Source organism: Mya arenaria, chromosome 1 (assembly GCF_026914265.1).
Source record: "Mya arenaria isolate MELC-2E11 chromosome 1, ASM2691426v1".
NCBI classification, from domain to species: Eukaryota; Metazoa; Mollusca; class Bivalvia; order Myida; family Myidae; genus Mya; species Mya arenaria.
Genome location: NC_069122.1, coordinates 26877503 through 26898259, shown reverse-complemented (window position 1 = coordinate 26898259; position 20757 = coordinate 26877503). Strand labels below are relative to the sequence as shown.

Sequence of the window (20757 nt, the reverse complement as noted above, 5' to 3'; positions counted from 1 at the left end):
TGTGCGTTAATCCTGACACTGACGTATTTCATATGTTAATCTACTAGCACTTTAATCCTCAATCCTCGTCGCCAATGTAATGTTGTCAGTGTAATGTATATAACAGACCCAAAACGGGATGGTTTAATATAGCTTTATTACATTCATACTCATACGCACACGATCTTGAATCTAATCAATAACTGAACTATCGACATACATGCAACTGTTAGCCAGAGGCGGCTTATCATACACAGAGGCGGGTTTACCAATAGTGGGCTCTGATTGGCCACTACACTACACTTCACACTAATGACTTACTACACTTCACACTAATGATTTACTATACTTGACGCTAATGGATAACAACATTTTACACAGATTTCTTTCTTCGTTTGACTTTGTTTGAATTCGTTCGTATTCATATGTACATCTTTCTGTACTATTTCGGAATATTTCATATTCCCTCGTCAGGAAAATAAGGAATATAGGAAATCATTGTTATATGTTTACGAGTCTTTCCATGATTGATGGGAAGTTAAAGTCCTATTTTATTAAAACATGTATATAGCTGACAAGAATATATTTTATCTATACATATATGTTAATGCTAGCATTGATTTGTTTTCTTTGATGACTGTTCATATGTTTCTGTTATTTTAATACTATGTTTATATATTATATTCTGAAATCTCTGCACATATTGTAAGCTGCTTGTATTTTTTACGGTGTTTATTTGAAAAACGGTAGACCCATTGTGTTTTATAATATACAATGTTGTTTTTTTGTGTGTTTTTTATTTTAATAAAATGATTAAGAGATTAATATTTTATAGAAAGCATGAATGTATGTTAATGGTGTCTGCAATTATTTTTTTTCGATGATAATAATTGTATTGTTCATTTATTGAACTATGTAGATGGTACATGAACGTAAGTTAATGGTGTCTGCAATTTATTTACTTTTCCGACGATTATAATTATATTGTTAATTCATTGAACTATGTAGATGGTACATGAACGTAAGTTAATGGTGTCTGCAATTTATTTACTTTTCCGACAATAATAATTATATTGTTCATTTATTGAACTATGTAGATGGTACATGAACGTAAGTTAATGGTGTCTGCAATGCATTTACTATTTCGACGATAATAATTATATTGTTCATTTATTGAAGTAAGTAGATGGTACATGAACGTAAGTTAATGGTGTCTGCAATTTATTTACTTTTCCGATGATTATAATTATATTGTTCATTTATTGAACTATGTAGATGGTAGGTACATGAACGTAAGTTAATGGTGCCTGCAATTCATTTACTTTTCCGTAAATAATGATTATATTGTTAATTTATTGAACTATGTAGATGGTACATGAACGTAAGTTAATGGTGTCTGCATTATATTTTTAATTTTCCCATGTTAATTATAATATAGTTTAGGAGAGAGAGAGAGAGAGAGAGAGAGAGAGAGAGAAAGAGAGAGAGAGAGAGATTGAAATAAAATACATATGTTAATGTCGTACATTATTGAGTGTATTTACAAATGCAACATGTTGTGGACATACCAGTTTCAGCCCTTCTGGCATCTGTTGTGTTAAGGCTACTTGTTGGGCATACCGTTTGTGAATATGCCATGTCAACAATTAACAATATACAGAACAACACCATAGATAGGGGTAAACTATAATTGTTTACTAATTATGTTAAAATTTACGGAATTGTAGGATTGAAATAACGTAGGCTTAATGTCAGAATGACCCACAGAACTCTATAGCTTAGCGTCGCTTAGTGTCTTTCATTATTATCCCAAAGATGATACAAATAGTTTTCTCGCATTTTTTAACTAGTAAATGTTGAGTTTGTTAGGATAGGCGGCAACCTTCGTGTAACAAACTCCACCCCGCTCATAGCCATGTCCACTTTTTGTGCTCGGCACGTTATATTCGTTGAAATGACATGTTATACATAAGTACATGAGAACCACGATAATGAGTTATTGGTAAATATGTATGAATGTTTATTATTTTTATGCTGTTATATTGTTTAAAGTACGTATTTTTGTATTATTATATCGACGAGATACATTACGATAATACTTGTTTGTAATGGTAGAAAGAATTGTCATATTTGTGAATGAATGAATGAATGAATGGAAGTGAAAGAATGCAGATAAATCTTAATGTTTGAGGATATAGTAATTGTATTAAACAAGCGGTCAATATCAAAGATGGTGGAAATATGCAATCATTAAACCATTACATTAATTACTAAATTAATGGTATGGTTTAATAATTGCATATTTTCATGAGTTATTTTGATGGGGGGGGGGGGGGGGGGGGGGAGGGAGAACAATAGTGAAATTTGTTACAAATAAGAAAATGTGATGGATGGCAGTCTAATATTAAAGTGTTGTTTTTAAATTTGCTCCATGGAATAGATATTGTTGGTCGAATTTTTGTTTAATTTAAATAGTTGTGATAGAGGAGAGACCAATTGTTAATTGTAGAATTTGTTCAATAAAATGTGATGGAAGCGGATTAAATTGAAGAGTTTTCTTAATATGAATAATGGTGATTGACGTGAGATAGTAGAGTTTATTAGCTATGCATGAGGGTGATATAAGGGATATTAATCTTAAAGTGTGTAAGATACGAAAAAGTGTGATGAAAAATATATTGACCTTAAAGTTTACAACATATGTATGAGTGTGGTGATAGGGAGATTCATATTAAAATTGTGAAATATGAACGAGTGTGATGAAATTGAAACTAACCATGTGAGCGAGTTATAACCGTTGTGGGTGTCTTGTTTTTAAATTAATGTTTTATAAGAACGATTATAATAAACTTACCGTTTCCAAGTATTTTAACGAGGTACGTTTAAGAATGTCGAAATATGTTGTCAGGTATTAAAATAATGGTACAAGATAATGTTTTAATGATAAAATCTTATTACATTTATACTTGTTATTCAAAAATAATGTACGAATGAAATAAAAATGTTTTATTTTGCTCGTTTTGTTTTCTGCTATTGACTAACCTCTTACTTACTGTTTAAAATGTTTATCTGTACACCACTTGTTCTTCACAAACGGCGTCAAAAACGTGTGAAGCAGACGTAAGCAATGTTGTTTTCAAATCCAATCCGAACATGATTAAATTTTCAATAGCGTTATTGCAGCTGTTCGGCAATATAGAGCATTTTGTGTCAAAAGGTAGCGTTATAGCGTTACTGCAGCTGTTCGGCAAAGCAGATCATTTTCTGTCAAAAGAAAGCGTAAAAGCGTAACTCCAACAGGTAGGCAAAAGAAAACATGTAATGTCACAAGATACACCTGATATACTTCGGCTCGTTCGGATGGATAAGCCTGTACTTCTTCTGAAGCGGTCATTCGTATAGATCATTCGTTCGCTTATCCTATTAGCCTGTTATACCTTTGTAGTAGTCATTCCAAAGAAAAAGAATGTCCTCCAACCCTTAAAGTGGATATATAGTCGTTTCACGCATAAAAGGTATCACCCAACGTAACGTTCTCCAACCCTTAAAGTGGATATATAGTCGTTTCACTCATAAAAGGTCTCACCCAACGTAACGTTCTCCAACCCTTAAAGTGGATATATAGTCATTTCACGCATAAAAGGTCTCACCCAACGTAACGTTCTCCAACCCTTAAAGTTGATATATAGTCATTTCACGCATAAAAGGTATCACCCAACGTAACGTTCTCCAACCCTTAAAGTGGATATATAGTCGTTTCACGCATAAAAGGTATCACCCAATGTAAAGTTCTCCAACCCTTAAAGTGGATATATAGTCGTTTCACGCATAAAAGGTCTCACCCAACGTAACGTTCTCCAACCCTTAAAGTGGATATATAGTCGTTTCACGCATAAAAGGTCTCACCCAACGTAACGTTCTCCAACCCTTACAGTGGGTATATAGTCATTTCACTCATAAAAGGTCTCACCCAACGTAACGTTCTCCAACCCTTAAAGTGGATATATAGTCGTTTCACGCATAAAAGGTCTCAACCAATGTAACGTTCTCCAACCCTTAAAGTGGATATATAGTCGTTTCACGCATAAAAGGTCTCACCCAACGTAACGTTCTCCAACCCTTAAAGTGGATATATAGTCATTTCACGCATAAAAGGTCTCACCCAACGTAACGTTCTCCAACCCTTAAAGTGGATATATAGTCATTTCACGCATAAAAGGTCTCACCCAACGTAACGTTCTCCAACCCTTAAAGTGGATATATAGTCATTTCACGCATAAAAGGTCTCACCAAAATATCGTGTTTTGTAAATGATTTTGCGCTCGTGACAAGTGCATCATTGAGGCCAGTTAATGCCCTAAATCGCTCAATTATAATAATTTACGATATATTAAATTAAATTACTATAAATGCGGATACGAATAAGTTTGTGTTCCAAGAGATGCAATTCATGGATTTTTACGTAAAACGATCTATACGATGTAAGAATGTTTTTTTCTCGATTCAAATGACGTCGAATCAATCTATTTTCGTGGCATTCATCATTTTAATTCTAAAACTAGTGAATGTCCCTCAGTGACCGGTGTTTAGTTAGGGAATTAATTATTGATGCGCAATGTCGAAATATTTTCCTGGATTAATTTTTCTAATATTTCGATTCCATTTGTAGGGTGATCATCTACCATGGTCCGTTATGTAACTTTGAGATAAATGTATTCCAACCCTCGTTTTCGATAGTTTGCTTAATTTCGAAAACCTCTTTTCCGTTAAACATCTTGCACTAGGGTAGGTTTCTATTGGTATAATATGCTTTCAGGTGATATGTTCAATTATTTATTAATATAGTTGTATAAGTAAAATAGAAAATATATTTTAATGTTTTAAGCAATGCAAAAACAATTTATATTAATATATTTAACGCTTACCTAGTATTATATGCACAGTCTATCGAATGAAAATAAAGGTTATTAAATAGGCTTATCATAGCGTGCGGATAGGCGATCGGTGGTTGGGTTACCGGTCGTCATCCGGACGTCATCAATTCGTTACTTTGTTGTTGATTGTTTGATTGTTAAATGATTTTGCAGAAGTAATAAACATTGCATGACAGTGACCAATATCAGCATTCCGTAAAATAGTAGTAGTAGCAGTAGCAGTAGCAGTAGCAGTAGCAGCAGCAGCAGCAGCAGCAGCAGCAGCAGCAGCAGCAGCAGCAGCAGCAGCAGCAGCAGCAGCAGCAGCAGCAGTAGCAGCAGCAGCAGCAGCAGCAGCAGCAGCAGCAGCAGCAGCAGTAGCAGCAGCAGCAGCAGCAGTAGCAGTAGCAGTAGCAGTAGTAGTAGTAGTAGTAGTAGTAGTAGTAGTAGTAGTAGAATATCGTTTAAAAACAAGCCTGAATCGATACACAAGGTGTATTGCTGAAATTAATATTTCTTTTCAATGCACCGTTATCATACATGTTCATCCATGATAACCACGCCCACACTCCCTCTGGCACTGTTTACGGGACCGAAAGGCATTGTCCATCATGAGGACGCTGTAGCATTTAACCGGAAGTTTCTCGCATCTGCCGCGCCTATACGTCCACAGGTGATCCGCCCGGAAGCAGTTGTTGGCACGTGGCCGGCGCCCGTTACACTTACGGGAGGGGCGGTTGTGGTGGCCACCGCCTGGTCGGTGACGCGCCTGTTGTGAGAAGACAATGGTTGCCAGTACGGCGATGACCAACATTGCCACTAGTATCTTGGACATCTTGCGCTGAAATAAACACAACATATTTATTTTTTTCAAACCATGACACTAACACCACAGAACAAGATCTATTAAAGTTTAACCTTACTTATGACCATAGGAGAGAATATCACCTCCCCATTTAATTTCCGAATATTCCTTCATTTTCTACCGTAATCAAGCTTCACGAATACTATAATTTACAATTTTGAGATCAGAGTACAGCAAAGAAAGCAAAAAGTTTTATGCACTATAACAGAAGGGGTTCCTCCCCCAGGCAGATAAACAATACCAGTAGCTAACACTTTACGCATCCATGTACAGTCACGTGACACATGAGATCGAATTGACTCGACACAAGTATTTAACTGCATTCAACTTCTAATGGTCTGCCCTCGCCTTATATTGGCTGCATTATTGCTTAACGCCCCCCTCCCCTACCCCCCGATGAGGCTTTAACATATTTTCCGAAAGGGGAAAATTATCCCCACCGTTCAGAGTGGTATATGCCAAAGACCAAAATGCTGTGGGATCCTCCATGAAAGACATCTAGAGTGGTCGCACGGCGGTAACAATTTCAAAGGCTGGTCTTCGTCGAGGCTCCATCGGCTACCGACTAAACATTTAAGTCGACACCTTAGCGAGTCCCATGCTTTCATCGCGACATGCACATGCCAGCGCTTCGAAGAGGTTACCATTCAACCGACCAATAAAGGGGTTTTGTATTGCCTTCAAATATTTGCACATGGATTTAAAATGGCCAACATCCGACAAGTGACCAGCCGTGCAAAAATGAGCTCCAAATACCTTCATGTGAAATGCCAATTCATCAATAAATTAACTGGGTAACTGTCTTAAAATGATGTAATAAAAAGGAATATCATTGATTCAATAGGAACGGCTTCTCTATATCACTTAGCAGTGATTATCCAAAGAAACTCAATGAGTACGCGTTATAACCGGAATACGAGAATTGATTGGAACGTTTGGAGACTACGTTTATAAATGTACGATTTATCACTGGAAATTAAGAGTTGATCGGAACGTTTTGAGACTACGTTTATAAATGTACGCTTTATCACTGGAAATCAAGAGTTGATCGGAACGTTTAGAGACTACGTTTATAAATGTACGATTTATTACTGGAAATCAAGAGTTAATCAGAACGTTAAGAGACAACATTTATAAATGTACGCTTTATAACTGGAAATCAAGAGTTGATGAGAATGTTAAGAGACTACGTTTATAAATGTACGATTTATCGCTGGAAATCAAGAGTTGATCAGAACGTTTGGAGACTACGTTTATAAATGTACGATTTATCACTGGAAATCAAGAGTTGATCTAAACGTTAAGAGACTACGTTTATAAATGTACGATTTATCACTGGAAATCAAGAGTTGATCTAAACGTTAAGAGACTACGTTTATAAATGTACGATTTATCGCTGGAAATCAAGAGTTGATCAGAACGTTTGGAGACTACGTTTATAAATGTACGATTTATCACTGGAAATCAAGAGTTGATCTAAACGTTAAGAGACTACGTTTATAAATGTACGATTTATCACTGGAAATCAAGAGTTGATCTAAACGTTAAGAGACAACGTTTATAAATGTACGCTTTATCACAGGAAATCAAGAGTTGATCAGAACGTTAAGAGACTACGTTTATAAATGTACGCTTTATCACAGGAAATCAAGAGTTGATCAGACCGTTAAGAGACTACGTTTATAAATGTACGATTTATCACTGGAAATCAAGGGTTGATCGGAACGTTAAGAGACTACGTTTATAAATGTACGATTTATTACTGGAAATCAAGGGTTGATCTAAACTTTAGAGACTACGTTTATAAATGTACGCTTAATTACTGGAAATCAAGAATTGATCTAAACGTTTAGAGACTACGTTTATAAATGTACGCTTTATCACTGGAAATCAAGGGTTGATCTAAACGTTTAGAGACTACGTTTATAAATGTACGCTTTATTACTGGAAATCAAGGGTTGATCTAAACGTTTAGAGACTACGTTTATAAATGTACGCTTTATTACTGGAATACAAGAGTTCATCGGAACGTTTGGAGACTACGTTCATAAATGAAAGATTGCTGATATGATTCACAATGAATGCAACACATGGAAGATACAATTGACTTGTAGAAGATTACGGACAGTTTGGTTATGTGTCTGGCAAATAACAGACACATGGTTTTTATATATTATCGAATGGCACACTGAAGTGTAAACACCAAGATGATTTGCTCAATTAGCTCAACAACAGACATGGAGAGATAACGAAATAAAAATATTTTTATTTTAAAAAATATGAGTAAATAATTTGTAAATTTGTAAGAAGATTCCCTTAGGAATAATAAGTGATATGAATGCAAAAGATTTTGAATGTGAAAAAAAATTCACAAGCGACAATGAACTAAACGTAAGTATTCATGGTATACTCGTACATAATAAAACATTTAGAATAATACATACCCCGTCGATGATATATCGAATACGTTACAGTCGTATACACTGCTGAACCTTCTGGTACACGTATTTAAGGCTGCTCTAGAAGCCGCAAGGAACATGCTGTTACCAGAATTCGGTCCCAAACAATGGCTACAGGTGCGACCACTGCCATTTGAACATCCACAATATATATTAGTCTGTCATTGGTTCTACCCTCGGGCCGGCTAACTACCATACCAACAAATAGTTGACTACATATTTAAAATAATTTATCATAAGTTGTATTATGTCATGTGGTAGTGGAAGTCATTTGTGCTGGTCAGGTGATTCATGGTTGACAGTGATTTGACCAATACTCATCCAGCTGTTACCAGCTATACGCATGCCTATATAACTCCATATATCAAAGATTCTTCCTTTACACGTACAGGTATGCAACTTTTCCGGATTGCACTAAGATATATCCATTTTAAATGCATTTTATACGTGATGTCATAAAATAATAGCATTGAAAATTGTGCATTGATTTAACATGCTATGTATAACAATGTCATTGAGTTAATAATTTCATGGGAACTCTAACTTTATAACGTGTATGAATATTCCGGCTAGTCGTGCTTTTCAGAAAACTATGCAATTTTCAAAAAGAACTATGGAAAAAATAGGAATACGTACGATTAGCGACAGAAAAATAAACTCATAATTATATCAGTCTGAAAATGATCGGAGATGACATGAAAATGTATAAATTCTGTACTTTCTTTTGTCACTGATTACAGATTTTATGAAGTCCATTTTCAGAATGGTGGTTTATAATGTATCATCGGCATTCTTGTTCTTAGCAATATAATCATGTTTACTGTCACGCATTATAATATCCATTGCAGACATTTTTTGATATTCGAAATGAACAAGATATTCACTATTCTGCTCGTCATCGCCGTGCTGGCGTTAACCCTTATCATGGTATCAGAGTCTGTGAGCGAGCCGCTGTTTCGCCATCTCGCCAAGCCAAACTAATGGTTCAAGAGGAGGCCAAGGAAACAACGCTGCGAAAAGAGAGCCGTCTGGCATTACAATGGACGTTCGAGCGTAAAACTGAAGCGAGGTTGCTATAACACCCAGCCACGTTGATAACGCCTTCGACTCACGCCGTCAGTGTGAGAACACTTGTGACCGGATATAACAAAGTATAAAGTGTCTCCGAGCAAGATGAGTGAAATAACGTTACTTATAGAATAATTCAAGTTGTTATTTTTACTTTTTTATCATTGCATTCGCATCCGAGAAATCGTCCTCGGAGACAGAGAGCGAAGCAAAACTCGTGTGTCTGTACGTTGTTCTGGTGTGTTCTACGTGTATAATATTTCAATTATTTCGGGTCAAGTTGAAAATGAAGGATCTACAATCGGGCTTATGTCACTCATGACATTGGTCAATTTTAAATAGGGAAAATAATATTTTTGATAAAATGGAAAATCTCTAAAACAAGACAATTGTATTTAAAAGTATGAGCACTCTTAACCTGCCAAAAATAAAATAAATATTTGAATGTTGACATCTTTCACTGCAAAGTCGACAAAAGCAGATACATTCATAAAATGTGTTTATAAGTGTCTAATTACAGCTGCAACATGTTGGTGGTCAAGTGGTAAAGACATCGTCTTTCGACCAGGAGGTCACGGGCTTGCTGGCAATCAAGTGTTTTTTCGTTTTAATATTCTGTATGTTTATATTTTATTTATCTGTCAATGCATTTAAAAAAAACATATTTAAAAAGAAACAGAAAAAGTTTTACATTTCATGATTTTAATATTGATGCTGATATGCCTTTAACTTACTGAAATAAAACATCAACAAACGTGTTCTAAATGTTTTAATTTTTTATTTCGATACAAAAATATTGCACAGGTAACATTTCAAACATAGAATATAACAAAATAAATGTGCATATTGATGTTAACTGTCCGATGCCAATATAAAATCTAGCACATATTGTAGAAATAAGGTCCCTGTTCTGTTACATATCATAACTTAAACATGTACCAGAAGCATAGAGGAATTGGCATATGTTAACTTAACATGCACTCTGCTTGGTCCCCCACGAACATTCACTTAGCTACTGGTAGTTTATATCTGGCCGACTTTCTCTAGGCACTTGCAGGCATCCTTTAGTTTTCCCACCAAATCCTGCAATTTCAAACAAAAAACGTTCCGAACAATGAAGTCAGTGATCGAACTTAACACAAGCTCACAAGCCCTGCACTGGTAAAGTGACTTCTGGGCTTGCTCAAATTCTGAATTTTATATAGCAGGGCTTTTTGAAATTTTTGATGCCAAGCAACAGTATAATAATTCGGGCTTCATCCAAAAGTCTCATTTCGATGACTTTGAAATATGACATCAGGCCCCAGTAACAAGAACAAATTTAAGTCACATCTCAACCTCAGTCTCAACTCATTTAGAGTTGAGATTGAAATCTGAGTTGAGTATTTTTGTGATGATGGGGCCTGTTGATTTATATATATATATACATATAACTGGTTATGCTATGCTTAAGGTTTTTGTACTAAAATAGTTCAAATTTTCTTAACAATACTGATACATTAGGTTTTATTCAATTCCTTAAACATTTCTAATCAAGGTAGGTAATTGGGTGAGAATGGGTCACAGAGTTATGGTTATTGTACAGCATAGGATTAGCTGAATTTAGTTGATCTGCCACAATCTGGCAATATTGAAGATGCCATGTTCCAAAAGCCTAATATAACTTACATATATAACTGGTTATGCTATACTTATGGTTTTGTACTAAAATAATTCAAATTTTCTTAACAATACTGATACATTAGGTTTTATTCAATTCCTTAAACATCTATAATCAAGGTAGGTAATTGGGTGAGAATGGGTCACAGAGTTATGGTTATTGTACAGCACAGGATTTGCTGAATTTTGATAAGTTAATGTGCCACAATCTGGCAATATTGCCATACTCCAAAAGCCTAATATGACTTACAAGTGCGAGCATAAATTAACTCAAAACCACTCGCCACTTATTTGTGTTGACAAGCAATTGTTTCCGGATGCACAGACGACACACACCGTGCCATCGTATAAGCTTGAGCGGTATTTGACCAGTAGAGCATATAAAATGACAACAGTGGCTTGTTTTTCTCGGTTGATGACTGGGCACTACAATTAATTGAATAAATTTGTTGAATGTTTTGGCCGTGTCACAAATGTCACTAGAACTTTCATTATATTATGTGATTATTTTCCCCACCACACCATCTTCTCGTAATAAGAAGTATCACGGGACGTGATGATTGTTCCTTGAATGCCCATTTGTGAAAAGGCATCACTTAAGTTGATTGTGTTAATTTATACTTATTTATACACATTTATATAGAAATTAGGACTTTTGCTGTGAAATACAGCTTGAAATGTTTCTATTGAATTTCTTACCTCATTTCATAACAGTCAATATGTGTATGAAGTTTAATGTTTGAAGTCCATACCTCAAAAACATATTTAGTTATGGAGAAAAGTAGACTTCTCACAATTAATAAGAGTAAAATTATGATCAAAGGGAAGTAAATCTATTTTGTTATTTTGCACAGCACTTTCCCTCAGACAACACATTCATTATGTGTTAAAAGTTTAAAGTCAATACCGCAAACACATATGGATTCATGGACAAAAATAGACTCGTCCCTATGTCCCAGTGAGACAGTGTGATTCCTATATACAATGTAGCTAACACCACCCTCCCGACCAACGAGTGGTGGTGGTTTAATTATAGTGTTATATAATGTTATGCTCTTTGTTGTATTTGAATGCCTTGCATTTTAGACAATTATGCTAAGGCCCAGGTCAATGTTATCCACCAGGACGTCTTGGAATCATAAGCCAACTCCATGTAAGAGACCACTCAATTGTGTCTTTATCTCACCTGTAATTGCTCCTGGGTACAGGAGAATTGGACTTCTTTCAACTCGCGACTTCCCGGCACCTGGGGTTGGTAAAAGGAAAACGAGGAAGAGATCAAACATTGTGTCCTTTATATTACAGGTAACAGTAGAACGAAGGCTTTTGATGAAAGAAATCTTCAGATCATATTTGCTTACAATGAATTTAGATAATGCTGTGACACACATTCAAGTTTTTCAGTATGAGAAAAACTATTACATTATTTTTAATTAATGTGATGATGATAATAATAAGTTAACTTTGCAATATTAAATATCATTTTGATAACATGCTTATATGATTATATCATGATGTAATTAACTTAAGCAAATTTTAAAGGATAAATATTTATGTTTTGAGCTTGTTTTATTATAAGAAAAACTTTATTTCATCTTCTTTAATTTTTTATCATCTGTTTTCCTTTTTTAATGGGCTTCATCCTGTACATTTTCAAGTTTTGAACAAAATGATTTAGTGTTTTCTTATTTAGATTAAATGACATGATTTTCAGTCTTCAGCTGACTTTTTGGTGCTTTATGAAGTTTGATGAAGCTTACCTCAGTTTTCAAAGACACGAGATACACGGCTTCATTGACCCTCTCCAGGTGGTTATTCTGTGAAATGTGACAAAAGATTGTAGAGCAATACATCTACATTCACTACTAGCAAGTCCTTTCGCTTTTCGTAAATGATACTATGGCTCTATTAATAAATAGAAGATATGACACGAGTGGTCATTCAATACGGAATTTATTGAACAGGGTTAATGATACTATGGCTCTATTAATAAATAGAGGATATGACACGAGTGGTCGTTCAATACGGAATTTATTGAACAGGGTTAATGATACTATGGCTCTATTAATAAATAGAAGATATGACACGAGTGGTCGTTCAATACGGAATTTATTGAACAGGGTTAATGATACTATGGCTCTATAAATAAATAGAGGATATGACACGAGTGGTCATGTCCGCCCGGTTAGCTCAGTCGGTAGAGCGTTGGACTGTTAATCGGACAACCCGGGTTCGATTCCCGGGCGGACCATGTCACTTCTGTTGTGATTGGTTATGAAATCCTTTCTACGACCATTCGCACTGTACCACTGCCCCATGTACAGAAGTTGTCAGTTCCTTGCAGAAGTGAAGGCACCCAGTACTGGTTCAACGCCCAGGATAGGTGTGCGGTGGTTGAACTGTCACTCTGGGACCCTTCAATGTGCTCACGCCGGGACCCGGAGTATAAACTACTAACACCACCACCACGAGTGGTCATTCAATATGAATTTATTAAACAGGTTTTCTAAACTTGATAAAAATGAGCCTTGGGAATATTTCATCTTGAATGATCGCTCATGTGAGATGTTCTTTTTTACATCATAAAAACATAAAAGGTCGCTATATAGCGAGCACATTTTCAACTCTATACCATAAGGACATCACATCGTACCCTATGTTTAGTTAATTTACCTTAATATAATAATCCAAGCGCCAGTCGACATCTACAATGTGTGGTGGAGTATTTCCTACACTGAAATGTAAACAATATAAGATGTTCCAGGCTTCATGTTTTACTAGTATTAGGATAATAACAAAACCTCATCAATAATAAACATTTATAAATACATTAGAACTTATTATTAGTCAATATAAACCAATAAAGTAGGATTATCAAAATTTGAAACAACAACAATAAATAAGCATGATAAAGATGATGTTTAAAATGGATTTGTATATGCTAACAATAATAAACATTGCAGTATAAAGGTATTAAACAATGGTATACGAAAGTAATGGTACTATTTTATCACCAAAGCAAGAAATTGATCTCAAATACATTTTTCAGAAGTGTAACAAGGGCTGCCACAAGAGACATCACGCTCGACTATTTCCCCAACTTAACCAGAATTCCTTGGTCGCATAGCAAAGGGACATCACTTGCATTACATGCAAGATAAATATCTGCCTTGATTAGTTAAGTAGTTTGGATGGTTGGCAGCCCTTGTATAAAGTTTCAATGCAATTCATCAAGTACTGTAGTAGTTGCGGAGATATTGAATCATAAATGCAAAACATTAACCAGAATTTCAACACCAACGCTATGACAATACCATGCATTATATGGAAACCAGCATTATAAGTATTGTTAAACCAAACTACATGAGCGTACCTACTCAGCAGAATCTGCATTAACTGTTTTTTGGCCTGAAAAAAACACAGCATAAAATTAAAATGATTCAACATAAAAGAGCACTTTCAAGGATTCAAGTCAAAGGTGTTCCAAATGCAATACTATTTTTTTCACTTATTTAGCTCAATTACATGTATGATTGCATAACTTAATTTTATTTCTTAACTTCATAAGATTTCAACCAATGACTTTATTTCACGTTCTACTGTATGAGAAATATAGCATTGATTTTTATACACAATGTTTTTACCTAAAATATAGAAAACAAATCAATTGGAAATCAACTTTCGATAAGATTATTTCTACACATTTTTCATACAATACAACATTGCAACTTACTGTGTAAACAATACAACATTACAACTTACTGTGTCAACCTATACAGAATTGCAACTTACCGTGTTAACAATACAACATTCAGTGATTTATTTAATTATTTCAACCACATGTTCCTTCCAAATTGAGATTTTTTTCGATTTTTAGAAAATACAAAATCATGCTAAAATAGCAAATATTCATTTTTTTTACTTTTTTAAAATTGAATGCATACATTATGCTGTAAAAGAGCTGGTCTGGTCAAGATTTTGTTTAATTATTAATAAATTCATTGCTTTTGTATTCATTCACAGGATCTGTATTCAATTAATTGGTAAAAAAGTAGGATTGTCTGGGAAAAATGAACACTTTTTCGCAATGGGGAAACAGCCTTTAGAAGGCAGTTAATTGCACCAAACAATCACTGTCATTGCAACTTACTGTGTAGACAATACAAAATTGCAACTTACTGTGTAGACAATACAAAATTGCAACTTACTGTGTAAACTATACAATATTGCAACTTACTGTGTTAACAACACAATATTGCAACTTACTGTGTTAAAAATACAATATTGCAACTTACTGTGTTAACAATACAATATTGCAACTTACTGTGTAAACTATACAATATTACAACTTACTGTGTTAACAATACAATATTGCAACTTACTGTGTAAACTATACAATATTGCAACTTACTGTGTTAACAATACAACAATGTAACTAATACTTACTGTGTAAACAATACAACATTGTAACTTACTGTGTAAACAATACAACATTGCAACTTACTGTGTAAACTATACAACAGTGCAACTTACTGTGTAAACTATACAACATTGCAACTTACTGTGTAAACTATACAACATTGCAACTTACTGTGTAAACAATACAATATTGCAACTTACTGTGTAAACAATACAACATTGCAACTTACTGTGTAAACAATACAACATTGCAACTTGCTGTGTAAACAATACAACATTGCAACTTACTGTGTAAACAATACAACAGTGTAACTTACATGTACTGTGTTAACAATACAACATTGCAACTTACTGTGTAAACAATACAACATTGTAACTAATACTTACTGTGTAAACAAGACAACATTGCAACTTACTGTGTAAACAATACAACATTGTAACTTACTGTGTAAACTTTGTTGAAGATTTCTATTCTCTCATTAGTAAACTTGCAATCCTCCAGTACAGAACTGAAAATAAAACATTAAAGGTACATAGTTGAGATGGATCTACAAAAGAAACGTTTTAATTCTATGCATGATTTATATGTTTAACTCATTTGTCTTCACTGATTGAAACAAACAAAAAGCAAATGCTCAAGGCCACAAATTCTCAAGGTAAAAATAAAACAAAATTTTCACTTTATATATCTTTATTTGTACCCAAATAGTATGCTATTCTTTTGTAATTTACCTTAAAAACAAAGCTTGTCCTTAAAACAAATAAGTCATTTTTTTAAATCTGTAATAGAATCTATTTATTTTTCTCCAGCCGTACCCCAATGAAGAAACATCAAGGTCATATTTTGATGCCTCGGAAACCAAAGTGACCAGTGCTGCATACGCCTCCTTCACAATCGCCTGGTCTGTGCCTCGAAATGAGGGATCCTCTTAAAAAGCAAAGTTATTAAGTAGATTAATATTTTGTTATTATTTACTGTGGTTGAAAATATCAAATGAAGATATTTTTGTATAGTATTTCTAGTGCAATATTTAACCTTTCCTACTTTTTATATTCATTAAGTAAACCTTGGATAAAATAGTGCCATGTATCTGACTCAAACCAACAACAACTAGAATAGTAGCATAGAGTTCTATGAGACTGTAGTGGGTGTGGGTAAGAACCAGCCGACAGGGAAGCTCAATTGGATAGAGTGCTGTGCTAGTATTGTTCCGGCTGTTGTGTCTTAGAGCCTCACACTGGGGCATATTCCTCCAAGGATTACTAATTTACTTAAAGACTGAGCTAGTCCAAATAATTGTACGCTGCCGGATTTTTTTAGGGATTAGAAGAATCATGATTAACATGTCTTTTATTTTAGACTAACCGGATGGCTTGGTCTTTTATACCACACAACATTCCCGAGTTCTTCCACGTCAACCTTAAAGAAGATCCATGCAATATTGGTCTTATATTTCCGCCACAAGCAAAGTAGACCTTGGAGGAAAAGTTAACCAGGTGTGGAGCTCTAACTTACAACACCTTATAGTTGTAACATATCCACTTAGTCTAAAATAATATACGTTTATGGTTGAAATTGATCATAAAGGTTTATATTCATATTTTACCATGTAAGTGAAAAGTTATTTTGCACAAAACAAGCATTTAATGCATTAAAACACATTGTTTACCTTTCCAATAAAACGAAAGATGACTGACACAGACAACAATTATGCCAAGCGGAACAACCCGATCCAATCGTAATAACTCGGCCACCTCCGACAAGCTTCGAGATAGACCTCGTAAATACAATCGGAACATTTTGGCCATGGCCAAAATGTTCCGATTGTTTTAAAACTGTGTCCTATAGCCTTGCAGGTGCCCTTCATGTCTATATCGTTATGTTTTGACAGAATGAAATGAAGAAAACCCATCAAACTCATAATTATTTATGATATTTATTTTTTGTGTACAGAACTAATATAAAATAACTTTATCTGGTAATATTTCTTGTTTTTATGATATTTTAGAGACGCAATATGCTTTAACCCAGAATCCCGATTTTGAATAACTACCCACTTTTCGTACAAAACAATTTGTACGTGAAGAATTTGCCATATCAAAAATCGAAAAAAAAATCTGTTAACGTACAATTATTTGGACTTATATCCACTGCACCCCAATTTGTACTGACTGCATTGTCTTACCCACACACTACACCATTTTAATGCAATTTTTAGAAAATATTTATTATTTAATTTTATGACAAAACGATTTTTGGAGCGAATGAATTGGGTACGAATTTTGCCGTTTTCTTACTAGAAATCAGATTTTTGTGTCGATCATCAAGAAGTCCGTCGAATGCTCTGGTTACCAACACACTCAAGCTTTTATCGGACACATGCGCATTGTCTCCTGCTAATATCAAACCATCTAAAGTCGATTGTGACAGTTCCATTTCGCCCCCTTTCGGTCCCAAGCGTCGGCAATACCCTGACTTTTTAGTATCCCAAAGAAAAAAATAGAGGAAGAAGAAAATTAAACTGAAAGAAACTCAGGTTACGCTAAACTATTCAACTTAGAGTTAACTACAAGCAGCGTTTCTTCCCATTCTGTAGTTCACAATACATAGCAAAACGAATGATATATTTATTATTATAGAAATACTATCCATTTAAAACAATTCATTTAAAAGCCTTATGAAATACATACTGGTATACTTAGCAAAACTTCTGACTAAGCAGATTTTGATATCGAATAACTTTTTTATTAATCAATATTTCTACATGAAATTTTGTGTTTCGCGTATGAGCTACGTACCGTAGTACGACTTCCGTTTAATTATTACACATGTGTCAGTTGAGGAAATAGTCTTTGAATTTAGAAACTTATTCGGGATTTTACAACACTTTAATTTGTTCAATATTGATTTGAGTCGTTCATACGAATTCGATAATTGTCTAAAGATAAGAGTACCTTTATTTTATTTGGAAAACTATGTATTAGGGACAGATGTTTTAGATAGTCGTGTTGATTTATTTGATATATTGATTGAATACCATGTTTTTGATGGAAAATCAAATAGTTTCCATATAGATTTAATCCCTCCTGCATACCAAGCCTCATAATGTAGGCTTTCGTTATCAATTTTATTGCTCTCTTTATTAAAGCATTGTCCAATTTCCATACAAAAACTCTCGCCATTTTAAAAAGGATTTTTTTTTTATAGAATTCCTTCCACAGAGTTGCTTTTGATTCATCAATATAACACCTTTTTGTAAAAATCATCTGTAAACACCCACTTCAAGAAGTTTGGGACCGTCTTGTTTACATCACCTTAAACACCCACTTCAAGAAGTTTGGGACCGTCTTGTTAACGTCACCTTAAACACCCGCTTCAAGATATTTGGAACCGTCTTGTTAACGTCACCTTAAACACCCGCTTCAAGAAGTTTGGGACCGTCTTGTTAACGTCACCTTAAATACCCACTTCAAGAAGTTTGGGACCGTCTTGTTTATGTCACCTTAAACACCCACTTCAAGAAGTTTGGGACCGTCTTGTTAACGTCACCTTAAACACCCGCTTCAAGAAGTTTGGGACCGTCTTGTTAACGTCACCTTAAATACCCACTTCAAGAAGGTTGGGACCGTCTTGTTTATGTCACCTTAAACACCCGCTTCAAGAAGTTTGGGACCGTCTTGTTAACGTCACCTTAAACACACACTTCCAGAAGTTTGGGACCGTCTTGTTTACATCACCCTAAACACCCGCTTCAAGAAGTTTGGGACCGTCTTGTTAACGTCACCTTAAACACCCACTTCCAGAAGTTTGGGACCGTCTTGTTAACGTCACCTTAAACACCCGCTTCAAGAAGTTTGGGACCGTCTTGTTAACGTCACCTTAAACACACACTTCCAGAAGATTGGTAACGTCTTGTTAACGTCACCTTAAACACACACTTCCAGAAGTTTGGGACCGTCTTGTTAACGTCACCTTAAACACACACTTCCAGATGTTTGGGACCGTCTTGTTAAAACACACACTTCCAGAAGTTTGGGAACGTCTTGTTAACGTCACCTTAAACACACACACTTCCAGAAGATTGGTAACGTCTTGTTAACGTCACCTTAAATACCCACTTCCAGAAGTTTGGGACCGTCTTGTTTACATCACCTTAAACACCCGCTTCAAGAAGTTTGGGACCGTCTTGTTAACGTCACCTTAAACACCCACTTCCAGAAGTTTGGGACCGTCTTGTTAACGTCACCTTAAACACCCGCTTCAAGAAGTTTGGGACCGTCTTGTTAACGTCACCTTAAACACACACTTCCAGAAGATTGGTAACGTCTTGTTAACGTCACCTTAAACACACACTTCCAGAAGTTTGGGACCGTCTTGTTAACGTCACCTTAAACACACACTTCCAGATGTTTGGGACCGTCTTGTTAAAACACACACTTCCAGAAGTTTGGGAACGTCTTGTTAACGTCAACTTAAACACACACACTTCCAGAAGTTTGGGACCGTCTTGTTAACGTCACCTTAAACACACACTTCAAGAAGTTTGGGACCGTCTTGTTAACGTCACCTTTAACACACACTTCCAGATATTTGGGACCGTCTTGTTAACGTCACCTTAAACACACACTTCCAGAAGTTTGGGACCGTCTTGTTAACGTCACCTTAAACACACACTTCCAGAAGTTTGGGACCGTCTTGTTTACGTCACCTTAAACACACACTTCCAGAAGTTTGGGACCGGCTTGTTTACGTCACCTTAAACACACACATCCAGAAGATTGGGAACGTCTTGTTTACGTCACCTTAAACACACACATCCAGAAGATTGGGAACGTCTTGTTTACATCACCTTAAACACACACTTCCAGATGTTTGGGAACGTCTTGTTTACATCACCTTAAACACACACTTCCAGAAGATTGGGAACGTCTTGTTAACATCACCTTAAACACACACTTCAAGAAGTTTGGGAACGTCTTGTTAACGTCACCTTAAACACACACTTCAAGAAGTTTGGGACCGTCTTGTTAACGTCACCTTTAACACACACTTCCAGATATTTGGGACCGTCTTGTTAACGTCACCTTAAACACACACTTCCAGAAGTTTGGGACCGTCTTGTTAACGTCACCTTAAACACACACTTCCAGAAGTTTGGGACCGTCTTGTTTACGTCACCTTAAACACACACTTCCAGAAGTTTGGGACCGTCTTGTTTACGTCACCTTAAACACACACTTCCAGAAGTTTGGGACCGTCTTGTTTACGTCACCTTAAACACACACTTCCAGAAGTTTGGGACCGTCTTGTTTACGTCACCTTAAACACACACTTCCAGAAGTTTGGGACCGGCTTGTTTACGTCACCTTAAACACACACATCCAGAAGATTGGG

General features: G+C 35.4%; 1 protein-coding gene across 1 annotated transcript; it reads right to left on the bottom strand.

Annotated features, from left to right (window-relative positions):
• Nucleotides 1-10048: 10048 nt before the first annotated feature.
• Nucleotides 10049-17837, bottom strand: LOC128233908 (COMM domain-containing protein 3-like). Its single transcript, XM_052947788.1, has 8 exons — nucleotides 17661-17837; nucleotides 16179-16290; nucleotides 15808-15871; nucleotides 14317-14351; nucleotides 13617-13677; nucleotides 12704-12760; nucleotides 12130-12189; nucleotides 10049-10367 (listed from the first exon to the last, which is right to left on the bottom strand). The coding sequence occupies exons 1-8, from the start codon at nucleotides 17797-17799 to the stop codon at nucleotides 10308-10310; spliced, it is 588 nt and encodes a 195-aa protein (XP_052803748.1). The 5' UTR covers nucleotides 17800-17837; the 3' UTR covers nucleotides 10049-10307.
• Nucleotides 17838-20757: the final 2920 nt, after the last annotated feature.

Excerpts from the sequence above, each read along its gene's own strand:
- LOC128233908 (XM_052947788.1), bottom strand. The coding sequence starts at position 17,799 with ATGGAACTGTCACAATCGACTTTAGATGGTTTGATATTAGCAGGAGAC. Across the intron at positions 14,352-15,807 it reads TCTTCAACAAAGTTTACACA|GCCAAAAAACAGTTAATGCA; the intron begins GTAAGTTACAAT and ends TGTTTTTTTCAG. Across the intron at positions 13,678-14,316 it reads ATGCAGATTCTGCTGAGTAG|TGTAGGAAATACTCCACCAC; the intron begins GTACGCTCATGT and ends TTTACATTTCAG.